The following is a 14,530-nucleotide window of genomic DNA, read 5'->3' as shown; positions in this document are numbered from 1 at the left end:
GAAGTTATTGGGAGATGTTATGGAATTTCTTTCCTTTGGGAATCCTAAGATGGGGTTTGAAACCCCTCTCCTTGATGGGTTCTAAAAGTGATCTGACTTAGACCAGAGGACCCCTTAGCTTTTCTTTTAGCCTTCAGAATAGTCTACTGTGATAGTGGCTGGTATTTCAAGCTGGATTAGAATAAATTTATTTTAAGAATAAATTCATCTTTATAAAGAGAAAAAATTATGCAATTTGGTGATAATGATACATTTATTTTCGGCTCCTGGGCTTCAAATTGATATGGAACTGAATCATATAGAAATTATAGCATGCAAATGAAATAGTTGAGATGCTAGAGTTTCCTTTCATTATATTAAAATTAATGCTATCAGAGGATACTGCATGTTAAGTCAGGAGAAAATATTCTCAAATGAATACTGGATTTCATGTTAGAACATCTAAAATCATCATTGGTATGATGGGATTTTGACTGGGAACTTCTTGTGATAAAATGGTTACGCCCTCCCCTCAATCCCTTTCTCTCTCTCTCTCTCTCTCTCTTTTAAGAGATTACTAGTTCTTAATTTGGTAATATTTTTATTTATTTATTTATTTATTTATTTATTTATTTATTTATTTTTTAAAGATTTTATTTATTTATTGAGAGAGAAAGAGCACAAGCATGGGGAGAGGTGGAGGGAGAGGGAGAAGCAGACTCTCTGCTGAGCAGGGAGCCAGACATGGGGTTCAACCCCAGGACCCCGGGATCACGACCTGGACCAAAGGCAGACGCTCAATCAACTGAGCTACTCAGGCGCCCCTGGTAATATTTTTATGCTGTTCCTGATAGGAGGTCATCAAAATAGTGGAATTTCTTAGTCAGTTATAATGTTAAAAGTACAGTTATCTCACTTTGTATTTATGAAGGAGAAGAAGCCAAAAAAAAAAAAAAAAGGAAGAAAGATAGTGTGAAAACATGGGCTCTTAAAAAATGGAGAATGATTAAAGTACTCTTAGAAATGGCCAGATTTAGAACCTGAAAGACTGAAGCCTCCATTTATTCACAGAAGAGGCACGGAGGAGTTATCTCCACTGTAATGACTCATCCCCTAAGCTGGAAGGTTCGCCCACAAATGAGAGGGTAATTTAGTTTCTAGGACAGTTCAGTCTTCTTGTTCAGTTTACTTACAAAGGTGCTAATTAGGGGAAATTGTTATGGTGTTATTTTTTCACTTTAACATCTGTTCCCCGTGAGCTGGACACAGAGAATTAAGTTGTTTTGTAGAAGCAGCCAGGCAAGTTGGATGGCAGTGATTCTGTCATTGTCATAAGAGGTTAGAGTGTAAAGCAGAGGCCTGGGTGTGATAGGATCAGAACACTGTAAATCCATGGCCTTCCTACATCCAGTTAAATAAACTCTCCATGCTAAGATTAGAAACCACAGCAGCCACTGCTGTAAAAAACAGGTTTTGCACAAAAGAGTTAGAGATGAGTAAAAAGAATATATACAGTTTTACTTTTTTTTCATAAAAAATATACTAATATTTGTACCTGGCATTATTCTAACTACTTGACATGTATTAACTCATTTAATCCTAATACCAGTATCATATATAAGGTAGATATTATCCTCATTTTACAGAGTTCAAATAAGTACTTATAGGCAAGGAAACTGAGGCATGAAGTGGTTAAATAACAAATAACTCCTGAGTCTAGAATTCTAACTAAAGCAATCTTACAACTGAAAATAAAGTATCTGTATGTAGATATCTACATATCTACAAGCAAACATGACATATTGTATATTAGAAACTTAGTACTCTTTTATCATTTATTTAAAAAAAATTTTTTAAAGATTTATTTATTTGAGAGAGAGTACAAGCAGGGGGAGAGGCAGATGGGAAGGGAAATAAGCAGACACCCCACTAAGTGGGGAGCCCAATGCAGAGGTGGATCCCAGAACCCTGAGATCATGACCTGAGCCAAAATCAAGTCAGATACTTAGCTGACTGAGCTACCCCCCAGTACTCTTTTAATGAAGAGTTATCATTCAAGTTTTACCTAACAAGAAAATATTTAGACTACTTAGAATTAAAAATGTCCAGAATCCAGTACTATGATATTTTGATTCTTGTAAGAGTCTCACCTATTCTACCTGTGTTCCCTACTCCTCACTCCACATTTTATAGGACTTCAAGTGTGAACACTGATTTGAATGTCCAAACTAGGATCTAGGGAGAAGCTACTATTAAAGGTTAAAACAAACTCTTGCTTCCATGGTACATTGCGTGTCCCATGAGCTACCAAATAAATGCCTAAGAGAAGCTGTAAAATAATAACTACCCAGATGATCTCTTTTCCACTAACTTTATATAAAGCCCATAAAGTGCTATTGTTGTTTTCTTTACCCATATTATAGGATACAGCTCATACAAAGGGACAGTGAAACTTAACTATTCACTAGCTTTGGAAAAAAAGATATATAGAAAATCATTTGTGGCACAGAAAAAAATGCAGTCTAAAAATGTATGGGCCCCGAGTCCTTATTCAGCAAACTTGGAAATCTATAAAAATTGAAGATTTTAAGTGCTATAAAACTCTCCTGTAATTTATTTTCAGTTATATCTATAGGAAACTTTGCTTTGCTATTTTGCTCTTTGTTCATTTGCTGAAGAAAGTTAAATTTTACCATACTATGTTTTTTATTTGTATCCATGTGTTGGCATTAGGAAATAATTCTTTATTGGTGTCATGTTATCAATTAACTAGAATAAAAAATCTCCTCAGTTAAATTTCCAGATTCTCTTAGAAGTCCTCAGCAGGCAATTTTTCAACTTTTGAAAAATATTCTTCCTTTTTACTGATTGGAAGATATTTTAGATACTATTAATTTCCTTAGTACTACCATCACATTACATAATTCATTCCTGCCATTGCTATAGGTGGTTGCATTAGGGAAGGCTAATCTTCTATTCTAAATTTTATTTTATTTTATTTTATTTTAAAGATTTTATTTATTTATTCATAGAGACCCAGAGAGAAAGAGAGAGGCAGAGACACAGGCAGAGGGAGAAGCAGGCTCCATGCAGGGAGCCTGACGTGGGACTCGATCCCGGGTCTCCAGGATCACACCCCGGGCTGCAGGCGGCGCCAAACCGCTGCGCCATGGGGGCTGCCCTATTCTAAATTTTATATGCTAAATATAGAACACTTTTGGCAGTTACATCAAAATTATCTTTCCAAAGCTTCTTTGGCATGTAACATTTAAAAAATTATAATTTTTGTGTTTATTTGTTTCTCTTATTTACTTAACCCACTGTAAGCACTCAAGACCTGTCATCAATGTTTCTGTTCTGAGAGGCTTAGAGAGGCAATTTATTCTAGGTCATGTTATTAGTATGTGATGATAGGAGATGGTTTCTAATCTTATTCAAAAAACATGAGAACTTTGTCCAAGTACACCCTGATGCTCTGTATATATCTATTTCCCTCTAACCAGTCACAGCCCCAGCCTAAGCCAAAGGGATGAGCCATAATTGATTTAGGTGTGGACATGTGATGCAATTCTGGACAAGGAAATAAGTATTATCATTCCCATTTTACAGAGCAATTAATGAGGCTCAACTGGAATCCAAGTTCCTCACCACAAGGCCAACCATTGTCTTTCTTCTACACATGGGGACATTCATGGAGAGCATGCTTATTTTATACAGCATTTAGATATTTACTTGCCATCTGCATTATCCTCCATTACTGCATAACAAATAATCCCAAAACTTTGTTATTTGCAACAACAAATATCTATTGTCTCACCCAATTTCTAAGGGTCAGGAACCCAGGAGAGGCTTTGCTGGTGGCCTTGGCTCAGCGTTTCTGAGGTTGCAGTCAAACATGGCTCAGTAAGATATTTTGAGGCAGCATCCAGAAACAGATAGAGAAAATAAAAATATATATAAGGATTTGAGTTAAAAATTCTCTTAAAGTTTCTTCTCAGTCTCCAAATTATATCAGAAATTTCATAATCTATGATACCTTAAGGGAAAAGAGAACAGTTATTATAGATATCTGTATTTGGTATTCATCATACTGTATTGTAATTATTTATATAGTATATAGTAAATGATATCATTTATGATACTAATGATTCTCCCTTTAGACAAGGAGTTCTTGGGCAGCCCCAGTGGCGCAGCGGTTTAGCGCTGCCTGCAGCCCCGGGGTGTGATCCTGGATACCTGGGATCGAGTCCCACGTCAGGCTCCCTGCATGGAGCCTGCTTCTCCCTCTGCCTGTGTCTCTGCCTCTCTCTCTCCCCCCCTCTCCCGAATAAATAAATAAATCTTAAAAAAAAAAAAAAAAAGACAAGGAGTTCTTAACACTGGCCACACATCACAATAACTTGGGGGCTTTAAAGAAATACTAATACGGAGATCTGGGTGGCTCAGCGGTTTTGCACCTGCCTCTGGCCCAGGGCGTGATCCTGGAGTCCCACATCAGGCTTCCTGCATGGAGGCTGCTTCTCCCTCTGCATGTGTCTTTCTCTCTCTGTCTCTCTCTCTCTCTCGAATAAATAAATAAAATCTTAAAAAAAATACTAATACATGGACCTCACTCCCATGTAATCGAATCTGAACCTATAGGTATGACTTCCAAGAATTAGTAGTTTTTAAAAGCTTCCTGGGGGATTCTAATATATACTTAGGATTAAGAATGTTCTCTTAATTTTCATTCTTTTGTTTGTTTTGGGAATCTAAGGAAAACTATGGATCCCTCTCCCTAGACAAATGTGATGTGTACTTTCATAACATATTTTGTATCATTTAAGGGGATTGTACATTCCTGATTTAGGCTGTGAGCTCCTGAATGATAGATGCTCTTTTTTACATTTTTTGTAGATGTATGTATTTTTTGGTATGAACCTTTCTCTGCCTTACCCGCCTCCACTTAAAGAAGTGAGAGTTTGAGTCCTGGCATAAAGACAGACATATAGACCAACAGAATAGAATTGATAGTTTAGAAATAAACTAAAACATGTATGGCCAATTGATTTTTTTCTTTCTTTTTTAAAAATCTTTTTTGGAAAAAAAATTCTGTATAAGCATTACAAAATGGGAACATGTTCCATTCCCTGAAATTGCACTATGCTATTGTGTCTTTAATGTAGCTTCTTAGATATATCTTGTAAGAAGTTTTGTTAAACCATTCTGTATAAGCATTACAAAATATGTATGTGTAGAACACACTGAAATCTCACTGTGCTGTATTTGTATTTAATGTAGCTTCTTATTTTATTTTATTTTTTTTACTGAAGTATAATTAGCACTCTGTGTTATTTTAGTTGCATGTATACAATATGACTTAACAAATCCTACATTTTTCAGTGCTTACCAAGATAAGAGTACTCTTAATCCTTTTTATATATTTCAGCCATCTCCCCCTCCCGCCTTTCCTCTGGCAACCATCAGATTATTCTCTGTATTTGAGTCTGTCTTTTTGTTTGAATCTTCTTTTTCTTTGTTCATTTGTTTTGTTTTTTAAATTCCACGCATGAAATCATATGGTATTTGTCTTTCTTGACTAACTCATTTTACTTAGCATTATACCCACTAATACATCCATATTGCAAATGGCAAGATCTCATTCATTTTTATGGCTGAGTAATATTTCATTACATACATATAACATATATGTATAATTTATATATATAATCTCTTCCTTTATCCGTTCATCAATTGATGGACACTTGGGTTACTTATACTTCTTGGTTATTGTAAATAATACTGTAAGAAACATATGAGTGCATATATCTTTTTAAATTAGTACTTTCATTTTCTTTGGGGAAATACCCAGTAGTGGGATTATTGAATCATATGGTGATTCTATCTTTAATTTTTTGAGGAACCTCCATACTGTTTCTTACAGTGGCTGTACTAGTTTGCATTCCCACCAGTTTGCATTCCCATGAGGGTTTCTTTTTCTTCACATTCTTGCCAACACTCATTATTTCTTGTGTTTTTTACTTTAGCTATTCTGACAGGTGTAAGATGATATCTCATTGTAGTTTTAATTTGCATTTCTCTGATTATTAGTGATGCTGAGCCTCTTTCCATGTGTCTCTTGGCCATCTGTGTATCTTCTTTGGAAAAATGTCTATTCTGGTCCCCTGCCCATTTTTAATTAGATTATTTAATATTTTGGTGTTTAGTTGTATATGTTCTTTATATATTTTGGATATTAACTCCTTATCAGATACATCATTTACAAATATCTTCTCCCATTTAGTAAATTACTTTTCTGTTTTGTTGGTGATTTCCTTCACTATGTAAAAGCAATTTATTTTGATGTAGTCTCAATAGTTTAATTTTGGTTTTGTTTCCTTTGCCTGAGGAGACATATCTAGAAAAGTGTTTCTACAGCCAATGTCACAAAAACTACTGCCAAACATAGGCCAATTGACAGTTAAGTCAAGGGTGCCAAGACAATGAAGTGGGAAAAAATAGTCTCTTCAACAAATGGTACTAGAGCAACTGAGTATCCACATGCAAAATAATGAAATTGTACCCCTACATCATACCATATGCAAAAATTAATGTAAAATGATATGACCTAATATATGAATTAGAACTATAAAACTCTTAAAAGCAAATGTAGGCCTAATCTTTGTGATCTTGGATTTGGCAATATATTCTTAGATATGACACTGAAAGCAGCAAAAAGAGAAACATAAATTGTGCTTCATCAAATTTAGGACTTTTGCTATGAAGAAAGTAATGAGACAACCTACACAATGGGAGAAAATATTTGTAAATAATACATCTGATAAGGAGTTAAAATTCAAAATATATACAAATTCTTAGACCTTAACAACAAAAAGACAAACAATACAAGTAAAACATATACAAAGTACTTGATGGTTGTTTCTCCAAAGAGGATAGACAAATGGCCAATAAACATCTGAAAAGATGCTCACCATCATTAGGCATTTTTCATTAGAAAAATGAAACTCAAAACCACAAAGAAACACCACTTCACACCTTGTAAGATGATTATAATTACACACACACACACACACACACACACACACACACACACAAACACAAACTGGAGAATAACAAGTGTTGACAAGGATGTGAACAAACTGAAACACTTGTGTATTGCTAATGGCAATATAAAATCGTGCAGCCCCTGTGGAAAACAGTTGGGCAGCTTCTCAACAAATTAAACATAGAATTGCCATATGATTCCAGAATTCCATTCCTGGGTATATACCCTAAAGAATGGGGATTAGGTGCTCAAATACTTGTACATGGATGCTCATGGAAGCCCTGTTCACCATAGCTAAAAGGTGGAAACAACCCAAATGTCTGACACTGACAATCAACAAATAAGGTATATACTTACAGTGAAATACTATTTAGCTACAAAAAAATTATAGTATTGACATATGCTACAATGTTGATGAACCTCAAAAACATTGTGCTAAGTCAAAGAAGCCAGGCACAAAAGGTCATGTATTGTATGGTTCTATGTATGTGGAATGTCAAAAATAGGTAAATCTTTATAGACAAGAGACAGATTTTTAGTTGCTGGCAGCTGGAGTGAGGAAGGAATAATAGGAGATTGCTTAATGGGTTAGAGAGTGTCTTTCGGAGTGATAAAATGTTTTGGAACTAGATAGGTTGTGATTGCATAACATTGTGAATGTATTAAATGCCACCAAAACATACAATCTAAAATGATTAATTTTATGTTAGGTGAATTTCACCTTAATTTAAAAAAATAACTGAGGCAGTCCCAAGCAAACAGGGAAAAGTTGGTCATTCTATTCCTTGTAATGTGAGGAAATTTGTATAAAAATAACTGACTCTGAGTAATTCCTTGAACCTATTTAAAACACTTATTGGAACACACTAAGTGCTCAATGAATATTAGCTACTATTTAAAAATAGAAGTGAGGATTTGAGACAGTTTATAAAAACTTTGTATCCTCAGCCCCTTGCAGTTTCTGACACATGGTACACATTTTCTTTATGTTTATTAAATTGATCCAACTGGGAATTCTCTAGAAATATTCAAGAATGAGTTATATATCTCATCAGTTTGGTTGATGAGTGCCTCGGAGGACAATGAAATTTGGGCAATAGCTGTTATTGCATGCACTATTTCATACAAACCATTGAAAATCAATGTAATGAAACAACTGATATCACATGAAGACCCATGTTTAGCTTTCTATGAGTAATTCTGTACAATTAATAATTAGTCCTCTAGTCAAGAACCTGACTATATAATGGACTAATTAATACCTTTCTAGATTGTAAGCTTTGTCAAATTACTTATTTTAATGCTCACAGACTCTTAATCTAGGCCAGGATACATGAACAGGAGCAATATTACTTGTTAATATGTTAGAGGGAGCATTTATATGGGAGGCGACTGTGCTAGTATTTTTAGATCTCTACTCTTATTTTTAGCACTACTGCATCCAATAATGCATTTCTGGATACTAAATTAATGACCCTTCCACATATTATCAGCACTTTCCTCTGTGAAGCTCAAAATGTGCTGTGCACTGAGAATCATTATAGTTCTCATATGGTTACTTGTTATAAGAGGTTGAGAGGAATAATTACAGTATTTAGTTTTGTAATCTTATTTTACAAAGCAGATATTTCATGGCTCAAACAGGATCAACAATGAGGTTATTTTTAAGTGAATTTATGCTCATGGCCACTTCTGACAGAATAAATCTACAGAATCAATCCACTGAAAGAGCATTAAATGGAATTCTTGATTTCAGTCACCCAAGCCTTTCCCCCAAATCTGTTTCCCAATGTCTGATCTTATTTGTATCAGTGCATGCCAGCCCTGGCAACCCAAATGTTTAAGGTTGCAGCCTGGGAGTCACTGTAGAGTCTTCCCTTTTCTTGTGTCACCACTCCCACTCCAGCAGCAAACCACATCTCTTCACTCTTTACATCTCCTTGGGCCATTTGGTCCTGATGGCCACTTCTATTACCAGGACTTCTACAACAACCCCTCCAGTTTTGCTCTTGACTCCTCCAGTCCATTCTCTTTAAGACAACCAGAACAATCTTTGCAGAAGGGGAATTGGTCACTGTGGGTGTCTGTTCTTGATTCCTTATTGCTCCTCACATTCTTTCTACCTCAGCAGCAGTAGTGTTGGTTGTTTTCCCCTGGGAAATGCTTCCCCACCTTCCTATAGCTATCTCCTCATTTGGCCTTGACTAAAGTACATCTCCATTACCAATACACTCAACAGCTATTACTACCTTCCAGCTCTCATTTGTTTCTTTCATAACATTTCCAATTTTATGCTTATTTTATTATTGCTTATTTATTTGTTTGCATTCCTATCTTTAGAATGACAGTTCTATGATAGTGGAGCTGCATCTTATTGGCAGTGATGTCTCCAGCTTGGTCAGTAAGATTGGTCACTGCTGACAGAGTGAATGTATCTCTTTTGGGGCCTTCCCACTTCCTCTGCCTCTTCTTCCACAACCTCACCCCTCAAACCTCTGAATATTTGGTAGGTGCAGGTAAAATAATTGACAGAGCTTAAACACTGTTTTATTTATTGCAAAGTGGATTTTCTTATGTCTCTTTAACTTTTCTTTCCCCCTGATTACATTTGTGTGTGAGAAAGGTGAAAGTAAAAGGAGGTGTATGGAAGAGTTCACATATTTTCTCTCTCAATATATGAGATGTGGAAATAAACAGGGGGAAATATTTGTAGAAAATATGAAAATAAATGTTTTTGAAAACAGATTCAACTTTTGGAAACAAAATATTGTTTCTAGGACTCAATCTGATTGATTGCCATGGGCCTATTTTTTGTGAAGTAGGCCTAATAAAAGACATATCAAGGTTAAAAATTTAGGAAAAAAAGTCATAAATGTCCCCTATGGTTTCTCATAAGTTTTCCCTTGAGTATACATCTTATGAGAAAACTCCTTTGTTTTCTGATTAAACATATAGCTTAGCTTTGATATCTTAGAATTGTTTTTTTTTTTAACATCAAAGGTAGTAAGATGTATACATATAGAATCTTCCTGCTAGTACAATTTTTATAACATTTTACCTACAATTTCGAAAACAAGATTGGCCTTTACTTCCTAGATAGAGGCTGATTTTACTTGGGTGATGTGGGCTATTTGTGGATTCATTCACTAACTACTTACTATACACACACACATACACACACACACACACACATACATGCCGGGCACTGTTTGTTGATTGAGCAAGATTAACCATTATGGACTAATTTATCCACTGTCTTCTGCCATTCAAAGCCTCTCAACAACCTCGGAAGAGTGGCTTCCATTTTATATTAACTGTGCCAGTTTAGACATGAAATTTAAACTTACATCAGTTTATTATTTATTTCTATCTCTTGACATTTTGTCCTCTTTTTTATTCTTTTACTTTCCCCAGATGTAGTCCATCCCTTCACTCTGTAACGTGCCTTCCGTCCAGTCAGTTTTTTGAATACTGTTATCCCATGAAAAGCCATCTTTTAAATCACTTCCCAAAATAGACCATGCCTCTGGAAAACTTTTGGACATCACAAAGATGGTTTAATTCTGGGGATGGATCTCCAGAAATGGCAGGATCATTTCTCAGTGGTTTCTTTGGGGGACAGCCCTATGGAAATGCTTTCCAGACAATTAACATGGAAAATCTCTCTTTGCTGGTTAATTATCCACCTTGCAATGATGCTTATGATGTTTATGTAGATCAAAGGACCTTCAAAATTTAATATGTGCTTTACGTTCTTTACTTCTGGTTCCTAAGTCATTTCTTTGAAAACACCTTGTGATCTGCTTCCCCCCTCTCACCACCTTTGTGTAAATATTACTTCTGGGGGATCCCTGGGTGGCGCAGTGGTTTGGCGCCTGCCTTTGGCCCAGGGCACGATCCTGGAGACCCGGGATCGAATCCCACGTCGGGCTCCCGGTGCATGGAGCCTGCCTCTCCCTCTGGCTGTCTTTCTCTCTCTCTCTCTCTCTCTCTCTCTCTCTCTCTCTCTCTCTCTCTGTGTGTGACTATCATAAATAAATAAAGAAAAAAATATTTAAAAAAATATTACTTCTGTACTCTTTGACTTATTGTCATTCATCATGGGTCAAAACTTCACCATAAAAAAATAATAGAGCAGTTACAACAGAGTAAACAATACATGTTTTAGAACCTAGTTAACTTAAGAAAATCAGGTAGAGTACTCTTTGGCAGAGAGGGCCTTTGCAGTGTGGTAGTGGTGCACTAATGCCCTTTAGCTAGAAATATGTGTATAATACAATGTGTTGGCTAGATCTCACTGACTAAAAATGTACCACCTAGAGTATGGGTGGGATAGGGTAGAGGAAATATATGTATGTGTGTATGTGGGTAGGTGTATGTGTGTATATCTGTATATATATATATATATATATATATATATATATATATATGCATATACACATATATTTGTAATATACACATATTTTTACTTTTTATAGGAAAGCATATCAGAGATTTATAGAAATTTAGTGAAGCATCACTATTTGCAATTTCATCAAATTGGGACTGTGTGTATTACCCCAGATATTAATTTCCAGAAAATGCTTAAGTGAATGCTCCCATAAATTATAATAGGTTTAGATAGTACATTTAGTATTTCATTTCTTCCTGCAATTGAGAATGTGGAAGTTGAGATTTGTCATCCAATGGATTCTAGTGGATCTAGTGGATCTAGCCTCTCAGAATGCAGTGAAACAGTTATTCCGTGCCGATAGCGCTCTCGCAAAGATGGTGAATGTTCCTAAAACCTGCCGGACTTTATGCAAGAAGTGTGGCAAGCACCAACCCCACAAAGTGACACAGTACAAGAAAGGCAAAGATTCTCTTTACACCCAGGGAAAGCGGCATTATGACCGGAAGCAGAGTGGCTATGGTGGGCAGACTAAGCCGATCTTCTGGAAAAAGGCTAAAACTACAAAGAAGATTGTGCTGAGGCTTGAATGTGTTGAGCCCAACTGCAGATCTAAGAGAATGCTGGCTATTAAGAGATGCAAGCATTTTGAACTGGGAGGAGATAAGAAGAGAAAGGGCCAAGTGATCCAGTTCTAAATTTCATATTTTGTTATGCAGACAATAAAATCTTGACTTTATGTTCACTTCAAAAAAAAAAAAAAAGAAACATAGTTATTGTTCAATGAAACAGTTGTTTAAAGTTTTAATTTACATTGCCATGTTGTTTCTCATAAATCATCTGTATGCCACCTTCTTGGTGCCATGTGGTTACTTTTAATTAAAATCTCAAAGAAGCAGAACCAGTAAAGTGTATTATCATTATTCTTCATGGTGCATTGTTGGCTAAGTCCTTAATAATAAATGTGTAACATAAAATTACACATGGTGAATATTGATAACTATCCTGTAAAGAAACTGAGATTTTAAAAAATCTGAACAAACAATACTTCATGAAAAAAAAATCTAGTTTATAAAAAGCAAATGTATTAGATAATATATTGTAATTATTAAATGAACGAACTTGTTTAAGCATGACTTGGCTATCAAATGTCATAGAATATAGCAGATTAAGCTACTTTTTTTGAAGTCTTGCCAGATTTTTTAAAATTGAGTTTATACATTGCTTTTAACCAAGAACTCCTGTAGGCAGAGAAGAAATTAGGACTTGAAAATTCCCATCATGCTTCATTCCCTGGTGGAATTTTCAGACCTTGATTTGGTTTGTTTCATAATCAGCTTTGGTGTTCAATGGCTTCTTTTATTACAAAACAGAAAATTTTTGCCTAACACAGCTCTGTTCCCTTTCTTTTTCCTGCTGTTTCTGGAGTTACGAATGGATTTAAACAAATGATTAAGTCATGCTGCAAGAGCACAGGGAACAAATGAACAACTGCAACAAGAAATTGCTAAGCTTGGGTCTAGCGTTGGAGAAATCCTAGCGTTGGAGAAAGAGATGAGATCAATAATGCTAGAAAGTGTGAGTTGATGGAAAATTTGAAATAACTCCATTGGGTTTCATACCTGCTATTTTATCCTTTCTCCTCACAGAACACAGGAATGATTGGATTGGTATTATGGAAAGCATTATAAAACAATTACTTGTTACTTTTAACTACGTAATATTTGGGAAATGTACAGATGCAACTGTCAATTTTTTAAATTACTGGACTAGTAATAATTAAGAGATAATAATAATTATAAAGAGTACTGAAATGTAATGAATGCAATAAAATGACTATGTGACTTTAAATTTGTTTTACAATTGATCCTACAAGTAGCAGATAAACTCTAGGTGTTACTGAACCTTCAGATCCCATTGCAAATATATTGCTACTTTTTATTTATTTCAAGAGATGGATCATCTTTTTTTTTTTTTAAGACTTCATTTATTTATTCATGAGAGACACACAGAGAGAGAGAGAGAGGCACAGAGACACAGGCAGAGAGATAAGCAGGCTCCATGCAGGGAACCTGATGTGGGACTCGATCTCAGGTTTCCAGGATCACGCCCTGGGCCAAAGGTGGTGCTAAACCACTGAGCCACCGGAGCTGCCTGAGATGGAACATCTTAATCTTCCTCTACATATTATATTAATTTACCCCAGACTAACTCAATGTACTTTTCTCAGCAATGAAAACCAAGTTTCTCAATATAGTAACTTACCAAAATGAGAGTTTTTCTTACAATCATGAACTGGCTAAAATTCACCAAAGATATGAAAGTGATATAATTATCACCAAGTATTGCTGTAAACCCCTTTAATCAAATATTATTAGACAAAAAAAATAATTCTTTTTATTTAAGAATGATGATTTCCACTGAACTGTACATTTAAAAGTTGTTAAATGGTCAATTTTGTGTTATATTTCTTTTCCTATAGTTGAAAAAAAGCCACAAAAAATTTGAAAAAGTATAATAATGCAATATACACCTGGACACCACTGCCTAAGTTAAGAAGAAAATGCTACATTTACTTTTGCTGTCTGGTGAGAGTCTTTTCAAAGTCTCATCTTCTACTTTTTTCTGCATAGAGTATCCTTGTCCTGGCCTGGATTTTGCATTATCATTCCTTTGCTATATCACTTAATCTTCCATGTCAAAGACCTTTGTAAATGAAATTTTTTTCATGTATTTTTCTGCAACAGCTTTTTGTTTAATCCTTAGTTTCTGAGACCCATTCACATTATTACATGTAGCTTTACATGTATTTATTTTCACTGTTATGTAATATTCAATCACATGGCTACACCATAATCTATGTATCCATTTATTGTTGATTGATATTTGAGATGCCTCTCTTTTTACGCTTTTTCTTTTCTTTTCCTGATTATTACGCTAGTGTTGCTATGAGCTTCCCCCCCCCCCCCCGCCACATACATGGACAATGGGACATTGTCCCCAATGGGACAAGGGATATATGCCCTTATGGCATACATCTAGGAGTAAAACAACTTTCTTTCTTTCTTTCTTTCTTTCTTTCTTTCTTTCTTTCTTTCTTTCTTTCTTTCTTTCTT

The 14,530-nt window shown here is 35.3% G+C and overlaps 2 protein-coding genes across 9 annotated transcripts in view; both read left to right on the top strand.

Annotated features, from left to right (window-relative positions):
- The window catches only part of LMNTD1 (lamin tail domain containing 1), a 443,243-nt gene that overhangs the window by 127,360 nt on the left and 301,353 nt on the right, over window positions 1-14,530 (top strand). The gene's annotated exons all lie outside the window — the stretch shown is intronic.
- LOC121480122 (60S ribosomal protein L36a-like) lies at window positions 11,777-12,125 on the top strand. The gene has a single exon (XM_041736427.1). It carries the CDS (start codon window positions 11,792-11,794, stop codon window positions 12,110-12,112), a length of 321 nt encoding a protein of 106 aa, XP_041592361.1. The 5' UTR covers window positions 11,777-11,791; the 3' UTR covers window positions 12,113-12,125.

The sequence above is a fragment of the Vulpes lagopus genome, chromosome 21 (genome assembly GCF_018345385.1).
Source record: "Vulpes lagopus strain Blue_001 chromosome 21, ASM1834538v1, whole genome shotgun sequence".
Lineage (NCBI taxonomy): Eukaryota > Metazoa > Chordata > Mammalia > Carnivora > Canidae > Vulpes > Vulpes lagopus.
The sequence above is the reverse complement of the archived record's forward strand: the minus strand, read 5'-3'. Positions and strand labels throughout refer to the sequence as shown.